We start from the raw sequence: 19,230 nt of genomic DNA on the forward strand, positions 1-19,230 counted from the left end.
CCCCCCTGATCGTGGACCGACCATTCCCACACGGTCCCGAGCGCTTGCGCGTTTGAGTGTGTGTGTGTATGTGAGTGTGTGTGTAGAGAGAGAGAGGAAAAGGGGGAAGGGGGTTATTTTTTATTTTTTTTAGCAAACTCCTCTCTCCCCACACATATATAATAAATTATTGAAATAATAAAACATTAAAAAGGCATGACTGACTGAGATATATATATGCGTTTGGTGAGATGTAATAAATAAATTTAAAAGTAAATAAAAGGAATTGTTTTTTTTTAAAGTGAAAAATTCAAATAAAAATATGAAGATGGAAAAAATATGAAATTAAAATATATACACAAACGATTTAGAAAAAAAAGAAAAGATTTATAACCTATATTGTAGTTTATGAATGGAAGAACTAATAAAGGATCAAAGCAAATATCAAATGGAAAACAATATATATAACATAATATTTAACATTTTAGATAAATATGCATTTTCTTAAAATTATTATTATTCAAATATTTTGTTGTTAGTTGAGTAATATAAGTAAAATATATACACAAAAAGTGAAATTGATAACCTATATTGTTATTTTTTGAATGAAAGAACTAATACAGATAAAATAAATAAAAATAGACCAAATATTTAACAAAAAAAAAAAAAAAAAAAAAAGTCACATTTTTTGGTAATTATGCATTTTCTACTGGTAAAAATGCATTATAATTATCTTTATTCAAATTTAGTGTTTAGTTGATAACCTATATTGTAATTTTTTGAATGGAAGTACTAATAGAGACCAAATAAATAAAATTAAAGAGAAGATATCAAAACAGGGAAAAAATAAAGTCACGTTTTTTAATAGATGTGTGATTTCTACTGGTAAAAATGCATTATTATTATTACTACTATCATTATTCAAATTTAATGTTAGTTGAGTAAAAAAAGATATACACAAAAAATAATATAACCTATATTGTAGTTTATGAATGGAAGAACTATTAGAGACCAAATAAATAAAAGTATAGATTAAATACGGGAAAAAGTCACTTTCAATAAACATGCTAAGTGTTGTTAGTTGAGCATTATTTATAAAACAAAGACCTGTTAAATATAAATATTCATTAAATTAAATGTGTTTATGATGTGATATTAAATCTACATCTCTCAAAAACATTAAAAATCCAATAAGGCTCATTTTGAATATTCTATCCTTTAACTTTAACTCTTTAGAAATGCATTGATATTATCAAAATGACCAATTAGGGTGTCTTCTGGGTCCATTAAATGTTATTTTTAGGAAATATAACTATCCTAAAACGCCTTAAACAATACACACAGTTCAAAAGATTATATTTAATCTAATTTAAAACAATTACCCATTTCATTAAAACACTATTATATCCTATTATGTTTTATTTTGTGGTAGTTTCATGAATTTGGTGTAAAATTGGGGAACTGAAATCCTTAACGAGGGGGTGTGGGGGAAAATTCCACAGTATCCATTACAGGCAATCACCTCAAATACCAAAAGATGTATCAGCTTCTGCTAACTAACCTGAAAAAACAACTCCAATCCACTAAATATATGTATTATACATATACACAGCCCGCAGTAAAAATGAATGCTTATTCCAGGTGAGGCGCTTCATTTCCACCATGTGAACAATGTCGCCCTCTTCTGGCCTGAGAGGCAAAGGATCAATCTTTCAGGGAGCCAACATGGCGTGTGTATAGAGTACAAACACACACACACATACACACACCGAATATTTACATATAAAATACTGCAGCTCTGCAAATGCATTCACTATTCAGCCTGAACCAGTCCAGCTTTAACCCTCACAAAGCTCATCTCACTGAATTAAAAAACTGTAATTCAGTATATTTCACACATTGTTTTTTGCCATTTCCCCACAGATTTGAGGCTTTACAACACAACCAGAGCCAAAGACGTCCACCACGTTAACAAATAACATTTATCAAGGTCAGACTAATACTTCACAATCAATAAAAACACCTTACCCATTGATGACATTAGGTTTAGCCAGGGTCCTCCCAGGGGAACTGAGGTTTGCTTTTCATTATTAAATCCATTAAATCCACTGACTGCATCATGACGGCCTGAAAGGAAATTGACAAAAAGCAACAAAAACAGTCAGACAAGGAGCTTAAAAGAGAAAAACAGAAACCCAACCAAGGTCTTTTTTGCTTCTTGATTAAAGCAGATTTGGGTAATCATTTCATGGGTGGAGCCAAGACCAAAAAAAAAAAAAAAAGGTTCATCCAGCACCTGGTCTCAATTGTCTGCCTGGTCTAGCCCTCCAACGACCACACCTGGCTGTGTTCAAGACCAGATAAAAGCAATATTTTGTAAAGTGAAGCCCCCTGAAAGTTGATTTATTTAGTTTGCAGTGTCTTAATAGTCACCTAAACTTTCATCATTCCTTTTTCAGTCTTTGTAGCACTCATGGCAGATTTAGTGAGTACTAAAACCCAGCTCCCTGTTGAGGTTGGTCCTACACTTTCACATAAAAAGGGTCAAGCCCAATCAATCCCACTGTCCATACTCAAAGACTTGCGGACTTTGAGGCATGTTCCCACTATGTCCTCAAGGGTTTAGGGCTCTCTCGCAGACTTTTTGAGCTCTTTATTTATGCACACTTTCTGTAAGTACTAGGCTTTACACCGATGTGATCGGCTATATCGGATCGTCCGATATTTAGCATTTTATGCAATGTGTGAGATCGGCTGCAATGTCTTAATTCACCGATCTGATCAATGTCGTCCTGTTGAAACTTTTTGCAGATGCTCCCGTTGCATAGATTACAGATGGCTTGTGTTTTATCTGTCTCATTTATTCTGAAGAAGTTCCACACCACCGACATGTTTGTTTGAATCCGACAGTTAGTTTTGAGCCCTGTCACGATGTGACGGACAATAAAGTTTTTTGAATATTGAATCATTAGCTGTCGGATTCAAACAAACATGTGGGTGTTGTGGGCAGACAGATAAAACACAAGCTATTTAACAATCTGTGCAACACTAAAGAACCTCGTGGAGAAGCATCTGCAAAATGTTTCAACAGCACAAATGTACCTGGATAGGGAACACGAGGAGGAGCATGCCGAGTTTAAGAAACGGAGCGTGGACAAAGAAGATGTGATCGGATTGGTGATCGGTTTATTTAAACTCACTGATCGGTGATTGGCCCCAAAAATCCTGATGGTGTAAAGCCTAGTAAGTACACATTTCTGCAGATTTTGCCCTGGGGGAATTACAAGTGTTGTAATGTTAAATATAGGATTAGTAGGGGAAGCCAAAAGGTGTTTTTAAAAAAAAGGTTATGTACTATTTCTAGACCTTGCAGCTTCTTGCACTAAAGCTTGCCAGGTAATGTCAATTAAGTCCATGAGGTGGGACATTGGGATTGGGTCAAATAGCTATTCTCTGTACATTATACCAAACTATGAGTGGATTAGTGATGTGTTGCCTGTTAAGATCTGGATAACGGTGAAGTTGAAAAGGTCTACTAATCCATATTTTATTTAACCAAACTAGTAATATTGGTTTGTCAGTGATTTTAGGGGGATTGTGGGGTTGAGAGTTTTGGTTTTTGTGGCAAATGTCTCAGGATCTATTGATTTGCCATGAAATTTGCTACAGATATTTAAAGTCTCCAGACGACCACCACCAATCCTAAAGACTGTGGTCAGGATCCAAAATTAACATCCTCGAGCCGCTAAGTCTGGGTAGAATTTCCGTTCGGTTGCATAAATCTCGGAAAGCTATCTACCACACTGTCAGGTTAAGGTTTGTACCAAAATAGTCACGCAATAAAATATCTGGCATGATGACTTGGAGGGAATTACTCATGTTTGTCCCTACAGAGAGAGTAGACATTATGTTTGTTTTTTTTAAACGTGCATCTCAATAGTGCCACAAAACTAGTACTGCACAAGACAATCTGAAGTGAAGGAGGACCAGGCATATACACATAGCCAGGTATCTGGAAAAACTGATATTTTCATATATTCATATATTGATATGTGTTTTTGCCTTTCATCCACACGAAAACTCCCGCCAAAGTTTTAGTTTTCTGAACGTCACAGTCCGAAACAGAAAAGGCATCAACAGGTGTGCGACCTTTGTTTAGGCTACTGTGAAGATCATTATGGATGCTGTTAAAGTAGCGCTCAACAGCGTATGTATGTCAGTTTGTGTAGATGAAAACTTCTGATAACAATCTGGTATGTACAATGTTTTTAATGAAAACAGAGGGGGGGAATATTTGTTTTTGTGTATACATGGCCATAGATCGCATTGGGTGCTCCCAGTTTGGTGGCACTGTTTACTGTACGGGACGACAGTTACTTGACATCGCAACTCTCTTTCCGCCAGTCTAATGCTAGCTACCGTTTATTAGTTACATAGCTATAGCAGGCGTAATTTACAATTAATAAGCCAACTATTACGACAAAAAACCACCAACGAAAAGGTGGATAAAGAAGTTTCAAGAAGCTGGCTACACTATAATGTTGAGACTGTGGTGGTAAGTTGCTCGTTGTGTTTGTATTCAACATAATACCTTATTATTTCAATGAAATATACTGAAATGAATATGTGACACAAAAAGGTCATTTTCCCCAGTAAAATATGGTTGGCCGTTGGATATTTTCTAGCAGTCCCCTTTGGCAAGTAGTCAACAAGTTAATTTCGGACACTGACTTCGGTGATCCTGCATGGCTTCTCATGTAGCCCCTCCAGAAGGTATAAATTTCACTTGGTCCAATACTTTTATGACCTAAAACTAAAAAACATTTCCATCAACCTCAGCTGTACTTGTTGGTAGTGTTTAGTATTAGTTTGCTAATTAAGATGGAGACCAAAGTAAATGTTATATCTGCCACACTTCTCCATATTATTAGAGCTGAAATAATGAATCAAATAACTAATTAGTCAATCGACAGAACAGTAATAGTCTAACATTTTGTGGTTCCAGCTTTTCTGTTGTGAAGTTTTGCTGCTTTTCTTGGTCATATGTGGTGGTGGACTGGTAGTCAGTTGTGCAAAATAAGCACTTGAAGAGAGGCTTTACAAAATTGTGAATAATTTATGAGTCTTGTTATGTTAACACTGGGTTAAAAGGACTTGTAATTTATACATGGTCCCTGATAATGATCAAAGTCAACTTAACGCCAGTTCATGCACATTTAACTACCAGGAAGTTCTTCTATTATGCAAAGCAGCTTTGTGATCGTCAGCACGGTTGGAAACTGAAACCGCAGGATGTGAATATGTATTTGAATACATGTTGGATGAACATAGCTATCCGTTTTAAATGATTGGTGCCTTAGGGAGTGTTCTTGTGAACTAACAAACGTTTGGTTTATATTCAGTGTCACTCAACAAAGCACATCGTCTAAAACAGTCATTGTAGGTTTTTCCTTCCTCATAAAATATTTGCAAACTGTTTAAATATTTTGAAACCTACATTGTGTTACATCCATGTTTAATAGCTAATAGTTTTCTTCTTCCCTGACTTTGTTGGCACAATGCTGCGTTTCTCGGTGGATGCCTACGTGTACGTTCAATGCAAATGTGCGTCCTCAAGCGAACAGAGAAACCATTTCTAACATTTCTAATCATCCTAGTTCAACCTGTGATACATATAGGGCTATGGGTTAATCTGTTACTTATTTTCTCAGAAAATGGTGAAAAATGTTGATGACATGATGTTTTCTAAACCCCTGGGTGACTTCCTCAAATTTCTTGTTTTGTCATCAATCCAAAAATAAACCATTTACTGTCACATAGAGAACTAAATAAACCATAAAATATTCACATTTGAGAAGTTTTTTTCTTTTCTTAAAAGATGACTCAAAAGGATTAAAGAAGTATCAAAAAAGTTGGTGATAAATTAAATAGAAACTTGGCGACTAATAGATTAATCGCTGCTGCTTTAGATACATTACCAATACATGAAAGTGTAATGCACTCCCTTTTAAAAGTACTGAAATGTATAGTTTAGATACACACAAACTGTTCTGTTTTATGGCAGATGAGCCTTTTACCATTGGTTTATGGTTATTTGACCTTTGGATGGTGGGGTATGCATGTTTCTAGTCTGTTTAAAAGACTAAAATTGGAAGTTAGAAGCAAGGGCACAATATGGAGGACGTATTATGATTGATTACTGCTTTTAAAGTATGGTTTTCGTTCACGTTACATTAATAGAATAAAGTACTAAAAGAAGAATGCCCTGAAATATTCTTGGACTTCCAAATATTTGTCTACCCTGCTATTAGTCAGAAGCATCACATGTCAAATGAAGAGTCAGAGGTCCTTTTGTGTCCTGTCATGTGACCATTTAAAGTGACAAAGTGAAGTAATAAGCATAAGAATAATCAATGATAGTATTTTAGTGACTATTTCCAAGTCAGTGTTGGCGACAGCTGTTTAAACTTATCAAATACACGTTAACACAATAGCAAACCATTTTTAAAACCCTTACAATACAATAGTTTCATGCCTTACATTCTTTGTGTCAGCCTACAAAAGTGTCATGTGGGTGGGGTTTGTCCCACAATACCCACAGAGTTTACACAATCACAGGAAAGCACAGGAAACCCAAGTTATTGTACTTTTCTGGTTGAGAACTCACCTGGTCGGCTTGATGTAGTAAACCCCCTATATATCCATGTGTTATTTTAAAAAAGCAGTTTGTATCAATACATTTGAAGTATTGATAGTGCTGCTGTCATTGCTAGTCACCATGAGGCAGCTCTATCCTCTGCTCTGGATGCAGGATTTCCAAACTTTTCTATTTTTTTTTTTTTTTACAAGGAGGCTAAATTAAGTGTTTAATAGTATTTCAGTCCATGTAGGGAGAGGTTAGTGTAAGGAGGGGAGCTACAGTGGGTTAGATAATGCAGTGAGGGGGGAATATGAGGGATCAGGACCCATGCAGGCCAGGGCCAAGCAGTTCCCTGATAGACCACAGGAGCTGTCTGGCACTGTTTAGCCACACACCCCAAAAGCCTGTGATCCAACAATGTAACATTTCCAACCAAGATGATGATGAAAATCCCCTTAATGTAAAAAATGATATCAAATATAAATAACGTATAGCTGAAGCTCTTCTTAACTCGTCACCTCCACCTTTCTTTTGCTACTGGGGTTTTTTTCTGTCACTCCTTTTATAGCCAGATCAGATTTCCCCCGACCTTGTATTTGAGCCATTACAATACAACGAATAATGAACTATATCTTTTTTGTTTTTTTGCACAGTGAAATACATCTAATTCGCCATGACTGCACGATATTAACAAGCTGTTTGCTTCATGTGTTGGCAAAGTGATTGGGGAACTTGTGTGTGGTTTTTTCTTTTTTTTTTTTAGTGCTGAATTGCATCCAGCTGACCAAGCTAGGAATTTGATTGCGTGTATGAAATCATCTGATGCCCAGAAACACACTATTCACGATGGGGGCCTCTTTTTTTTTCCTCTCCAAGCGACCAACATCATCATCATCATTAATATTATCATTATTATTATTATCATTAAAAAATAATAATAAAAAAATTACTCACCATGTCGATATTTCTGCAGATGACTTTAAAGCAGATGGGTGTACATTTTCTTGCAAGTCAGAAGTAAAAAAACACACAACAACACACACAAAAACAGGCAACACGACGCAGCTAGCCAACTAACATTAATGCTAGCCCACTGCTACTTCTCCTAGCTTTATAATAATAATAATATTTTTTTTACAAACGACACGATAAAGCTGGCACGTAAAGCAGCTGTCCACTTTCCATCCACCGTCGTCAAACAGCCTATTTTTTTTCTCCCAGTCGATGAAAAAAGTCAGTATTTCCCCCTTGTCGATGTAAAAAAAAAAGCAGGCAGAAACTAGAGAGAGAGAGAGGTGGACACCAAAGTGCTACTGTTGGGGGTTAACAACTTTGCTGTAAAAGACGGCCGTTGACTGGTCGTCGCGAGCCACCAATCACCTGTGGAGAGTTCCTCGGCTGGTGACGTCACAGCAGCACCACGTGGGGATGGAGCGCGACGTGATTGGCTGACGGTGTGTCACGATGACGGCGATGAGTATTATTAAGCTCAATGGCTGGTTGTTATTCCTTATGTCCCACTTTTTTGTATGTGTTACTAGTTTTTAAAGCACTTTTTTTTTTTGCTCCTCATAAAAAAACAAAAACTAAATTGTCACACCATCAACTGATGTCTTTTTATGTGAAATAATATTTAATTTTTTTTTTTTAAAGACTGATGCTGCACATGCACAACAGAGGGTATTTACTTTACCTTTCTATGTAAAATCTCAGGAATATTGCACATTATTTTTTATCTTTATGAAGTTATATTCTGTATGTGAATCCTAGGGACATTGCACATGTATATATCTCATATTTTCTAAATAAATAAATTATTATTGTTATTTTTTTAACACTAGCACGGCATTGTATGTCAAATTCTCATTAGGAGCTGGGCCCCCATAAGGGCCCATGGTATGATGGTATATTCTGGATGTGAATCTCAGGAACATTGCACATGTATATAGCTCAGATTTTTTGCACATTGCACATTCATTTGTATCCTTATGAAGATATATTCTGTATGTGAACCTCAGGAATATTCATGTTTATAATCTCAGGAACTTCTGCATATTTCATGATTATATATTGCAGATTTATTTACACAAAGACCTAGTTTACGATAAGATGCATCATTTTTGATCCCCCTTGGGTGAAATTTAAAGTGACACAGCACCTCACTATGTACCTCCCAGGAACATTGCACATTTATTTACAGAGATTGTTTACTGTGTATAGTATTATATTTATCACTTTCACTCTTACACTGCTACTTTTTGAGAGATACATCTTACTAAAAAAAAAAAAAAAAACTGATACTGCACATGTACATCAGAGAGCATGTACTTAAATTTTCTATGTAAATCTCAGGAACATTGCAAATGTTTTTTCTCTAATTTTCTGCATATTGCACTTTTTTATATTGCAGATTTATTTACACAATGATCCAATTTACTGTGTATAGTATTTTATCTTATTGATTTTATTGTTAGGACACTTTCACCCTTACACTGCTACTGTTTGTCCCACTGTACTGCTGTGTCAATTCTCCCAAGGGGGATCAATAAAGACACATTTTAATTAATATTTATATTACAATAAAAAAGGGCATGTATGACATCCTCACATACAGACCACCTCACAATATGAATGTCAAGTATTTTTAAACCAACAGCATTATTTCAAAGCATTAAAAACTTAAACTCAGACACAGGGAAACTTTCTCTTGAAGAAAATCTCAAGTCATGTCATTTAATTAATTAATTGACCCAACACAGAACATTTCGTTGTAAAAAAGTCCGCTCAAATGAATCAATCACATGTGTTATTGATGTCGATTCAATGGGGGTAGGAAAAGGGTAGCCAAATTCACTTTATTTTACTTCATGACAGTATTTTCTCAAACTTTAAGTAAAACCAAGAACATTAAACCATAAAAAGCTTTTCCTGAAGGTGAATAGTGAACGGATAAAGTAAGCACACATGTTGAAATGTAAATAGGAGCTCAGTATTGTTTAGAAAGGCAATTTTTTCATACTGTGGATTTTTAAAAAAAACAAAAAAAACACATGCTACATTTTCAATCAATACTTCCCACATCACAGGATCTATGGAGCATAACTGAAGGGTACAAGAGTTAACGTTGTACCATATTTCTATCAGTTAAAATAAAATATTTAACTAATAATTCATATGGCGACCTCATTTTAACCAGCTCACAGTTTTCCCAGTGCTTCAGTATTATCTTTAAGGCATGAATCAATAACCTCCTTTTGTCCTTGGTTGTGATTGTGTCGAGGCAGATCATTTGTTCACATCCCTGTTCAACAAACATCCACACTACACATCAGGTTCTTGCACAATGAAACAGACCTTGTGTAAAAAAAATCTAATACTGGCTACAGAGACACACTGAACACACCGGTGAGAAAGAAAAGAATAATTGCATAATAATACTTTAACAATATAGGGGTACATTGTTTGGAATCTTTATTCAATAAATAATTTCTAAAATACAGAATTTCAAATGTGAATGTGTGTGTTGATGGAATTTTTAAAAAAGGCACTTTAAAAACAACTTGTGAGAAGTGTTACCTTTTTTTTTTTATCTTAACGTAAAAAAACAAATTCTAGACATCTCTAGACCATTCCCTTACCACTGGTCTTTAAAAACCTTTTTCTGCTTATTTTTAATAAACAAGAAAAAAAAAAAAGTTTGATCGAGGCACCAAAACAGTTACGTTGAATTACTGACATATAGAAAACAAAAATGGGAACAATAATCCCCAAATTCATAACCTACGAGTAACACCAAGGCATTTCAATATAGCAAATAGTAAAATTTAGTAAGACATAAGGCAGGTTTAAGTGTATTTGGCATTGCTGTGAAGAATTAAGGACCTGAGTTGGCTTTTAAATTAAGCAAGTAAAAACCTGGAGCCAAACAGTAACACTACTGTACAAAGACGTCCTCTCATCTAGAAAGTCAGCGCAAGAAAACGTCTTTTTTATATAGATACATATATCAATTGATTGTTCCGATGGAGTAACTCACTCAGAAAAGAAAAGAAAAAAACATACTATCGCCTTCATCCCTGCTCTGTGAACACATATATGGCTTTACACAGAAACCAAACATACTGTACACAATTCATTCGTTGCTACTAACAACCGGCTAGCACTACTACTACTACGTTGGAATCCAAAAAGAGCGACATCAGCTCAGTCTAATAAGACCTTTGCTCAGATGGCAAAAACAATCTAAAAGACCTTTGCTCACCACCTGCCACCACTCTTCTTTTTTTTTTTTTTTTTTGGAAACATTGATGGATTGGTAGCAGAAGCCCGCCCACCTTACTTTGAATACATAGTTATTTGGACTGGAACCCTTCATTTGTTGTCCATTATCAAACGTCCAATTCAACCCTCAACAATACAAACTGATGTAAAAAAAAAAAAAAAAGTCAGTTCAACACATTCTCGGAATAAAAACCCCACATTCATACAGACTGTACAATTTCCAGATGATGCATAGAAAATAAAAAAAGTTAGTAAAAAAAAAAAAAAAATGGAATAGTGGCAAAAAAATGCATTTGCTATCATTTGGTGGCTACAACAACAACAACAACAACAACAACAAAACAAAAAATAAACAAAAGAAATAAAAACATCAAACAGTGAGAGCATTATAAAAACCCGCCCCTCCCTTCAAGCCCCTCGGCCCCCCATATATTCTCCATACAGTGATATCACAGTGAAGGCAAAGCTCCATCATTTGCCTTCGTACTTTGGATTGACGACAGTTGTTACGGCACTTTTGTAGATGGGATTCTCGCCCTGTAAGGAAGAGAGAAAAAAAGAAGAGTGTGAGGGTGAGTGAAAGTTTTTTTGTTAACGAGTCGACACATCACAGCAAAGTCAAACCTTAAAATCATAATATCAGAGTTTTGATACCAGTTCAAGGTTAAGTAAAACAGTTTCATGCCAAACAAGAAAAGCCACCAAAGAGTAAGTAAGTAGACACACTATTCATATTCTACACTATCTGGCCTGGAGGTAACCCTTTAGTTTAAGTTTAGCAGTGACTCTGTTGCCATGGTTTCAGCAGCTTGTGTCTGACTGCTGCTTCTGTCTGCTCTGATGCTTAAAGGGGAACTTGTAGTATTTTCAACCTGGACTTTATTTTCCCATCTGTTTGTGTCTAAACTGGAATACTCTCCATACTGATGTAAGAGATTGTAACAGATATCTATCCTTTCAAAATAAACTTAAAGGATGGATTAAAAATAACCAAAACTGTAACCATAACTAACCTGCACTGTAATTTACCTGTATGTCTAACGTCTTGTATGTCTGTCTGTTTTTAAATACCTGTTGTTTTAATTGTGCTGATTTGTCACGCTGTTGTTCATTTGTTTCTTTTTCTTTTCTTTTTTTTCCTGTTTGTTTTTTACTTTTTTAAAAATGTATTACTCTCTCTTTCTCTTTGTCCTGACCTGCCAAGGGACAACGGATGAAAACTAGCTATCTTAGCTAACTCTGGTGCCTTTACATTTTAATTGGAAATGTTCATGAATGTACACTGTCCCTTCTTAAATAAATAAACTAAACTAAACTAAATCGATACCAAGTAGTATCAAAATGCCTCCTGTCAAATGATACTTGCAATCGATCATTGTTGCACCCAGAGCTAGAAAATATGACTGTGTGTATGAACTTGCTCACAGCCAATTAACTCAACTTTTCTTTGATTTAATGCAACGTGTGATTGGCCCATTGCCACAGCAGCTACGACCCGTCTGTGGTGGTGAAGTCATGGTGAATTTGAGTTAGCGTGTTTAGCAGTTCAGCAGCTAAGATCTCACCTAAATGCTCTAAAGTGAGTCTACATTACACACCTGTTACACCGGATAAAAGACAGAGCACTATGAGTAACCAATGAAGTACTCAATAGGTATCTGTATCACTTTAAGGGCACTTGGATTGGTACTGGTATCATCATGTTTTAAATAATAGCCAGCCCTATTAATGAGAGAAACATAATCTTTGCTATGTAACTCATCAATGTATGTCTAAAAGTAAGACTAAAAGTGATAGTTTTAGCCACTAACAGACTCAGATTGTTGTCTTAAGTGTCTGAAAACATAATAGAAATGACCACACGGAGTAATACAAGGTTTTTCTTTACCTTTTGCTTTATCTGGTCTGTTTGTTAGTGTATCTAACCAAAGTCTGGCTGAAGTCTTGTTCGACCCTAAAACCTCACGAGAGTTGAGTTGTTGCAGAAGACAACCAAATATTCAGTCTTGACTTTGACTCCTCTCACCAACTAATTTCTACCGTTGTCTTCTGGCAACAAGTCACCTCTTGCAAGATTTTCAGAGTGACACTTCTTCAGTGAGACTTGGTTACACACAATAACACAAAGACCAGATTAAGCGGATGATATAAAGAAAAATCTAACTGGTTTTGAATTTGTTTATCAAGTTTAAGGGCTGTGGGTGGAGAAGAAGATTCATTTAAAATCGTTGGCAGTCCCTGGTGCTAATATATGCATGATCATGAAAATTGATCAGTAGGAAAATTGGCAATGGCTTCTATTTAGGAGTAAGGAATGAAACCTGAGGGAGAAAAAACTACCGGCTTAAGAAAGAAAGTAACAAGGGCAGAAAAACAAGACCAATTCTTTAGAGAAAATTATGAATTTACATCATGCAGAAAGAAGAATATTTAATCCATCATTTCATCCAAATTGTAGATACACAGTCAAACTTGCTTGTTTATATTAGCAGGTTTCTGATAGTAACCACAAACAAGAAGAAGAAAATCAAACATTTTAAATCTATCTTAGTAGAAAAGCACTTCACACATCAACACACAGTATTTAGCAGCTGTAGTTAAACATGCTGTTGTCCTTGAGTCAAGGAAGGAAGGAAGGGAGGGAGGAAGAAGGAAGGAAGGAAAGGAGGGAGGAAGGAGGGAAGGAAAAAGGAAGGAAAGGAGGGAGGAAGGAGGGAGGGAGGGAGGAAGGAAAGGAGGACGGAAGGAGGGAAGGAAGGAAGGAAAGGAGGGAGGAAGGAGGGAAGGAGGAAGGAAGGAGGGAAGAAAAGGAGGGAGGAAGGAAAGAAGGAAGAAGGAAGGAAAGGAGGGAAGGAAAGGAAGAAAGGAGAGAGGAAAGAAAGAGAGCAAGGAGGGAAGGAAGGAAAGCAGGGAAGGAGGGATGGAAAGGAGGGAGGAAGGAAGTAGAGAGGAAGGAAAGGAGGGAGGAAAGAAAGAGGAGGAGGGAAGGAAGGAAGGAAATTAGGAAGAAGGAAGGAAAGAAGGAAGGAGGGAGGAAGGAAAGAGAAGGGAAGGAAGGAAAGAAGGAACAGTCAAAATGGACGGGGTCAATTTGACCCGGTAGGACGACACGAGGGTTAAGCATGCTGACTTCACAACAAGTCAAACCAAACCTTTCATTTCATTTCCTTGCAGACTTGCATAAAGTCATAAGAGATGTAACTCTGCACCACACACACACACACACACACACACACACACACACACACACACACACACACAGACACACACACACACACGCTCAGGAAACAACATGCAAGATGATACAAACTTTGACCTAAAGCGCAGAGCCTTTACTCCCATAGCTGGGGTTTTGGAACTCGTTAATGGGGCTCTTGTAAATGGGATTCCCTTGCTAACATGGAGAAGGAGAAGAGGAAGATGAAACAGCAAAAACAGAAAACAGAGGAAAAAGGGAATTAAAAGAAGCAAGAATAAAAGGCAGCAGAAAGGATAAGCACAGAAGTATGAAGAACAGGAAATGTCAGGAAGTAATAAAGACCTACATTTTTGTTTCTCATCTTTATTTTAGAGCCTGATAGATTCTCATGTAACGACTATTATAAAACATTCAGATTCCTTTCCTATTGTAGTAGTATGTTGTTTCTAGTTTCCTGTAATCTGTTTTTAGCTCTTTACTTTTAGTTTTCTTTCATTTAGTTTCATTTTTGTGCTCAAAAACCTGCTTAACATACAAAAACAGGTGATAGAAATGGAGGGAAAAGCTAGATTTAATATCTAACAATCTGATATACTGTAAATAAGAATCTTATAATGGAAAATAAAACTAAAACATATCCTTAGTACAAACTTTCTTCCTACACCAGGGGTGTCAAACATGCGGCCCGTGGGCCAGATATGGCCCGCCGAGGGGTGTGATCCGGCCCACTTGCCATCCTGTATTCTTTTCCTTCCTTCCATCTGTCCTTCCTACCTTCCTTTTTTCCTTTCTTCATTCATTCGTTCCTTCTGTCCTTCCTTCCATCTGTCCTTCCTCCCTACCTTCCTTTTTCCCTTTCTTCGTTCCTTCCTTCCTTACATCTGTCCTTCCTCCCTTTCTTCCTTCTGTTCTTCCTTCCTTCCTCCCTCCCTTCCTTCTGTCTGTCCTTCCTTCTTTTCTTCCTGCCGACTGTCTGTCTGTCCTTCACTGTCTGTCCTTCCTACCTTTCTTCCTCCTTCCTTTCCTTCGTATTTCCTTCCTTCCTCCCTTCTTTCCTCCATCTTTTTAATGATCCGGCCCACATGAGATCAAATTAGTCTGTATGTGACCCTCGAATGAAAATGAGTTTGACACCTCTGTCCTAAACTATAGTTTGTTTATTCAGAAGGATTTTATTCTCTTTGCTGCTTTAACACTGTAAATTTCCCTATCGTGGGACAAATAAAAAGATTATCTTATCTTATTTTAATACATAAATAAGTTTGTTAAATTTGACCAAACTATCTTCCTCCTACTGAATCGAAGCAGCACGGTGACTCATCTCATTCAAAAGTCATGTTCACCCCCCTAAACACGAGCTGTAATTAATGTTTACTTCATCCCGTCCAGACATGGTGTGACTAACACATAACAGTGAGCAGCAGCAGTGGAGCTTTCCATCAGCAGTCCTCCTCTTTTTCCCCCTCTGCTTCATTGCCTTTTATGGTCATGCAGTTGTAGCATGTGGACAGCGAGAGGCAGCACTTTCAGCCAGCGGAGGGGAAGGAAGGCTGCTCCCACCTCAGGGAAGAGAGACTAAAACAAAGCAGCGTGGAGGGAGCTGAGGTTGATCAAGGACAGAGTGAGAGCTGGAGAGCTGGAGAGTCTCACTGTCTCCCCTCTCTCGCTCTCTTTCAATGTCTCGTTCACATCAGCCCCCCCTCCGCCCCACAATCTGACTTCTTTTTAAATCTCTACTCCCTTTCTACACTGAGACATTTTTCTGTTGATTATTTGACATGTTTGACCTTTAAAAGCATCCATAAATACCCTAAAGAAACCTTTTTTTCTCCAATATGGTGCTTAAGAGCTGGAAGAGCTTTTCATTTTCAAAGTTAAGGCTAGCCAGAGATGTTTTAACGGCAAGTAAACGTAGCTAATCCTGGTGCAACTACGCAATGTGAAATCATTTGACCTGGTACGAAAAAGAATAAAAGCCTGCACACTTGTACCGAGTCACATGACTAAACTGAACTCACCGTGTCCCACTTGGCATTCATCTTCTCCTTCTCGAACTTGGCGAACTCTCGTCGGTCGTGGATGATCATGAGCAGTTTCCAGATGAGCAGCAGGGCGAGGCCGATCAGCACGATGCCGGCTACCACACCAGCGACTATAGGGATGATGTCAGGACCTGCCGGGCACTCTAAAAAAACACAAACAAGACCCGCCCGCCCAATTAAATCTACATCTTTAATGACAAGAAATTAAGTAGTTTGTCTAACATGTTTACGGTTAATGGGTGGTGTACAGAATTAGATCAATGTCTTATATCTGTGAAACATTATGACCATGTTTTACCTACACTGGTTTAGGGGGAACTAGCAAATGAATGGATCACAGATTTCATGCAGATTATAGCCTTATAGTTGCTCTAACCCTAATCTAAGATTTTTTTGTCTTATGTGCCCAACAATCCATTTTTTTACCCAGGTATTTATCCAAAAAGAGCCACCAAGTGTCTGATACTCAATAACCTGGATGCACCTGATGCTACAACGAAGGGGACTTGTAATATTAACTACAACAGCATCATATTTAACTTATCAAGAGTTTAAATTCTTGATAAAACGACCACCTGTCAAAACTACAGTGGTTTAGGGGCAACTAGCAAATGAATGGATCACAGATTTCAAGCAGATTATAACCTAACTCTAATCCTTTGCCTCTAAAAGAGAGCAAGATTTATTTGGCTTATGTCCCCAACAATTAATTTTTTTACCCAGGTATTTATCCAAAAAGGGCCACCAAGTGTCTGATACTCAATAACCTGGATGCACCTGATGCAAACTTGCAACATCATCACATTCAACCTATCAGAGTTTTAAATTCTTGATAAAATGTCAAATTAAGCAGCTCGATCGTACCCAGATTCTCCACCACGTAGACCTCCTTGGTGCCATTCCTGATGGCGTAGGTGTAGTAGAACCAGCAGTCGTTGGCGTCGCGCTCCTTGCAGTGAGTCAGGGGGAAGCTCTGGTCTGTGGGCTGGGGCAGCTTGTCGCGGTCTTTCACCTTCATCAGCTGGAAGTAGTCGCATTCCTTCTGACAGTTGTCCTTCTTCTCACCGGCCTGGAAAGCTCGGCACTGCACGCAATCCCTGTGCAAGACACGACATAGACAATGTTGACTCAAGTTGTTTTTTTTTTTGTTTTTTTTCACACAGCGAATGTTGACTAAACCTCCGTTACGATCCCAGATTAGGAAACAACCTCGACTAGTCCCACCCATCCACCCACACTGCAAATACCAAGCACTCTAACTTCACTACAATTAACTGAAGACTCTGGAGGAAAGACAGGAAGAGGAAGCACACAGACTCATGGCTTCAGACCAGAGTTATTATAGTTGTGAAATTTGCATTAGTTTTTGTTTTCATTTAGTTTTTCAGTTTGCTTTTTTTAATTTCAGTTTAGTTTCAGTTAGTTTAACAAGTGATTCAGTAGTTGTAGTTTTTCAGGTGTTACTGTAGGAGGAAAGCTTTGATTTGTAGAAGCTAAAAAGGATGAAATAATGCTGACACTGAGGTAGAGTTTGTTTCTGACTGTGAGCTGTCTCCTGCTTCTCTGTGAGAGCTTCGAAGGTGGACTTTCACATCAGTGGGATTTTTCCCCTTTTAGCTTTGTTCCTGTCCGTCACTCTTCATCATCACCGCACTTTTTACTTTTATCTACTGCTGAGTCGTAGTCTAAATATTCCCATATTGGGCTGTGATGTCTCTACCTAGAACAACAACTTCCTCTTTCTAGAAAATCAGAAATTGCACGTCAAGCATCTTTTTCTTGTGCGTTGTGCAACAGCAAGCGTCCGCTCTGCTGCCATCTACTGGAAGCAGGATGCATTTAAAAAAGGGAAAACAAAAACAAAGCTTTTATCTGTAATTCAGTTTAGTTTTAGTTTGTTTTTCATTGTTCATTGTAATTTTTATTTAGTCTCTTTTCAACTAAATTATCTTTTCACTGCTAGTCTTAGTTCTAGTTAACTATAATAACCCTCCTTCAGACTTACTTGTGCTCCGCGCAGACTCCGGGGCAGGTTGGACAGATCTCGCAGGTCGGACCTTGGAATTTGGGGTTGGTACATTTGCAGATTCCGCAGTCGCACACGCCGCGTCCGTTGCAGATCTGTCCGTTCTTGGCGAGGCAGGTGGAAGTGTCCAGAGAGCAGTCGCAGGCGCTGCCGGTGTAGTTGGCGTCACAGATGCACACTCTGCACTCACAGCGTCCGTGTCCTGTTACAACAAAAGATAATAGTTACCACATAGTTGTTGTTTTGTTTTTTCAATGCTCTTTTTTTTTTAAGTATATTTTTGGGTCTTTTTGTCTTTATTGTTCAGGTTAGTAGAGAGAGAGACAGGAAATGGGAGGCAGAGAGGGGGGCAATGACACGCAGGATAGGACCCCTCGGTGTGGGATTCGAACCGGGATCGCCTGCAGTGAGGACTGCAGCCTCAACACATGGGGCGGGCGCTCCACCCACCGAGCCAAACACTTTTCAATGCTCTTTTTATTTATTATTTTAAAAGTTGAAAACAAAAACAATGTCCCCCTAACAAGAGTGTATCCACATACATTACCATATAAGCACTAATATAAAGACTCACTTTTATTCTCTGGCTTTTAATTGAGTTTAATGTGTTTTAATCTGATTTCTTAGAGTTTTACACTTGTGTTTAAATTTAATATATCTTCATGCTTGTATATGCATATATATTTAGTCTGTCTTTGTGAAGCGCTTTGGTGCAAAGTCTGTTTACTTTTTAAAGTCCTATATAATTAAAATAAACTTGAAACTTAATGTATATATACACACAAGATATGTACACCTATACCTTAACTTACATACACACATTCACACCTATATACATGCACGTATATATTCAAATATGTGGATATATTACGAATATATATCCAAATTAAGCATAATTATGGCCCTGAACCTTATGTTAAAGCAAACCTAACAAGAAATCAAAGGTACTTAGTGGCCCAGCTGAGAACAGGAATCCTTCCCCTGAACCTTGAAGTCGGTAGATGAAAGGTTATGTGAGTTATGTGAACTCAATGAAGTTGAAAATGAATCACATTTTCTTTTA

At 37.4% G+C, this 19,230-nt stretch overlaps 1 protein-coding gene across 1 annotated transcript in view; it reads right to left on the reverse strand.

Annotated features, from left to right (window-relative positions):
- Positions 1-11,258: 11,258 nt before the first annotated feature.
- The window catches only part of LOC128369409 (integrin beta-1-like), a 37,024-nt gene continuing 29,052 nt past the window's right edge, over positions 11,259-19,230 (reverse strand). Inside the window, exons 13-16 of the mRNA XM_053330447.1 lie at positions 18,147-18,369; positions 17,006-17,238; positions 16,118-16,284; positions 11,259-11,437 (exon numbers count right to left, since the gene is read on the reverse strand). Of these exons, the coding sequence (XP_053186422.1) occupies positions 11,372-11,437; positions 16,118-16,284; positions 17,006-17,238; positions 18,147-18,369 (689 nt within the window). The 3' untranslated portion in view covers positions 11,259-11,371. The remainder of the gene's footprint in view (positions 11,438-16,117; positions 16,285-17,005; positions 17,239-18,146; positions 18,370-19,230) is intronic.

The sequence above is a fragment of the Scomber japonicus genome, chromosome 12 (assembly GCF_027409825.1).
Source record: "Scomber japonicus isolate fScoJap1 chromosome 12, fScoJap1.pri, whole genome shotgun sequence".
Lineage (NCBI taxonomy): Eukaryota > Metazoa > Chordata > Actinopteri > Scombriformes > Scombridae > Scomber > Scomber japonicus.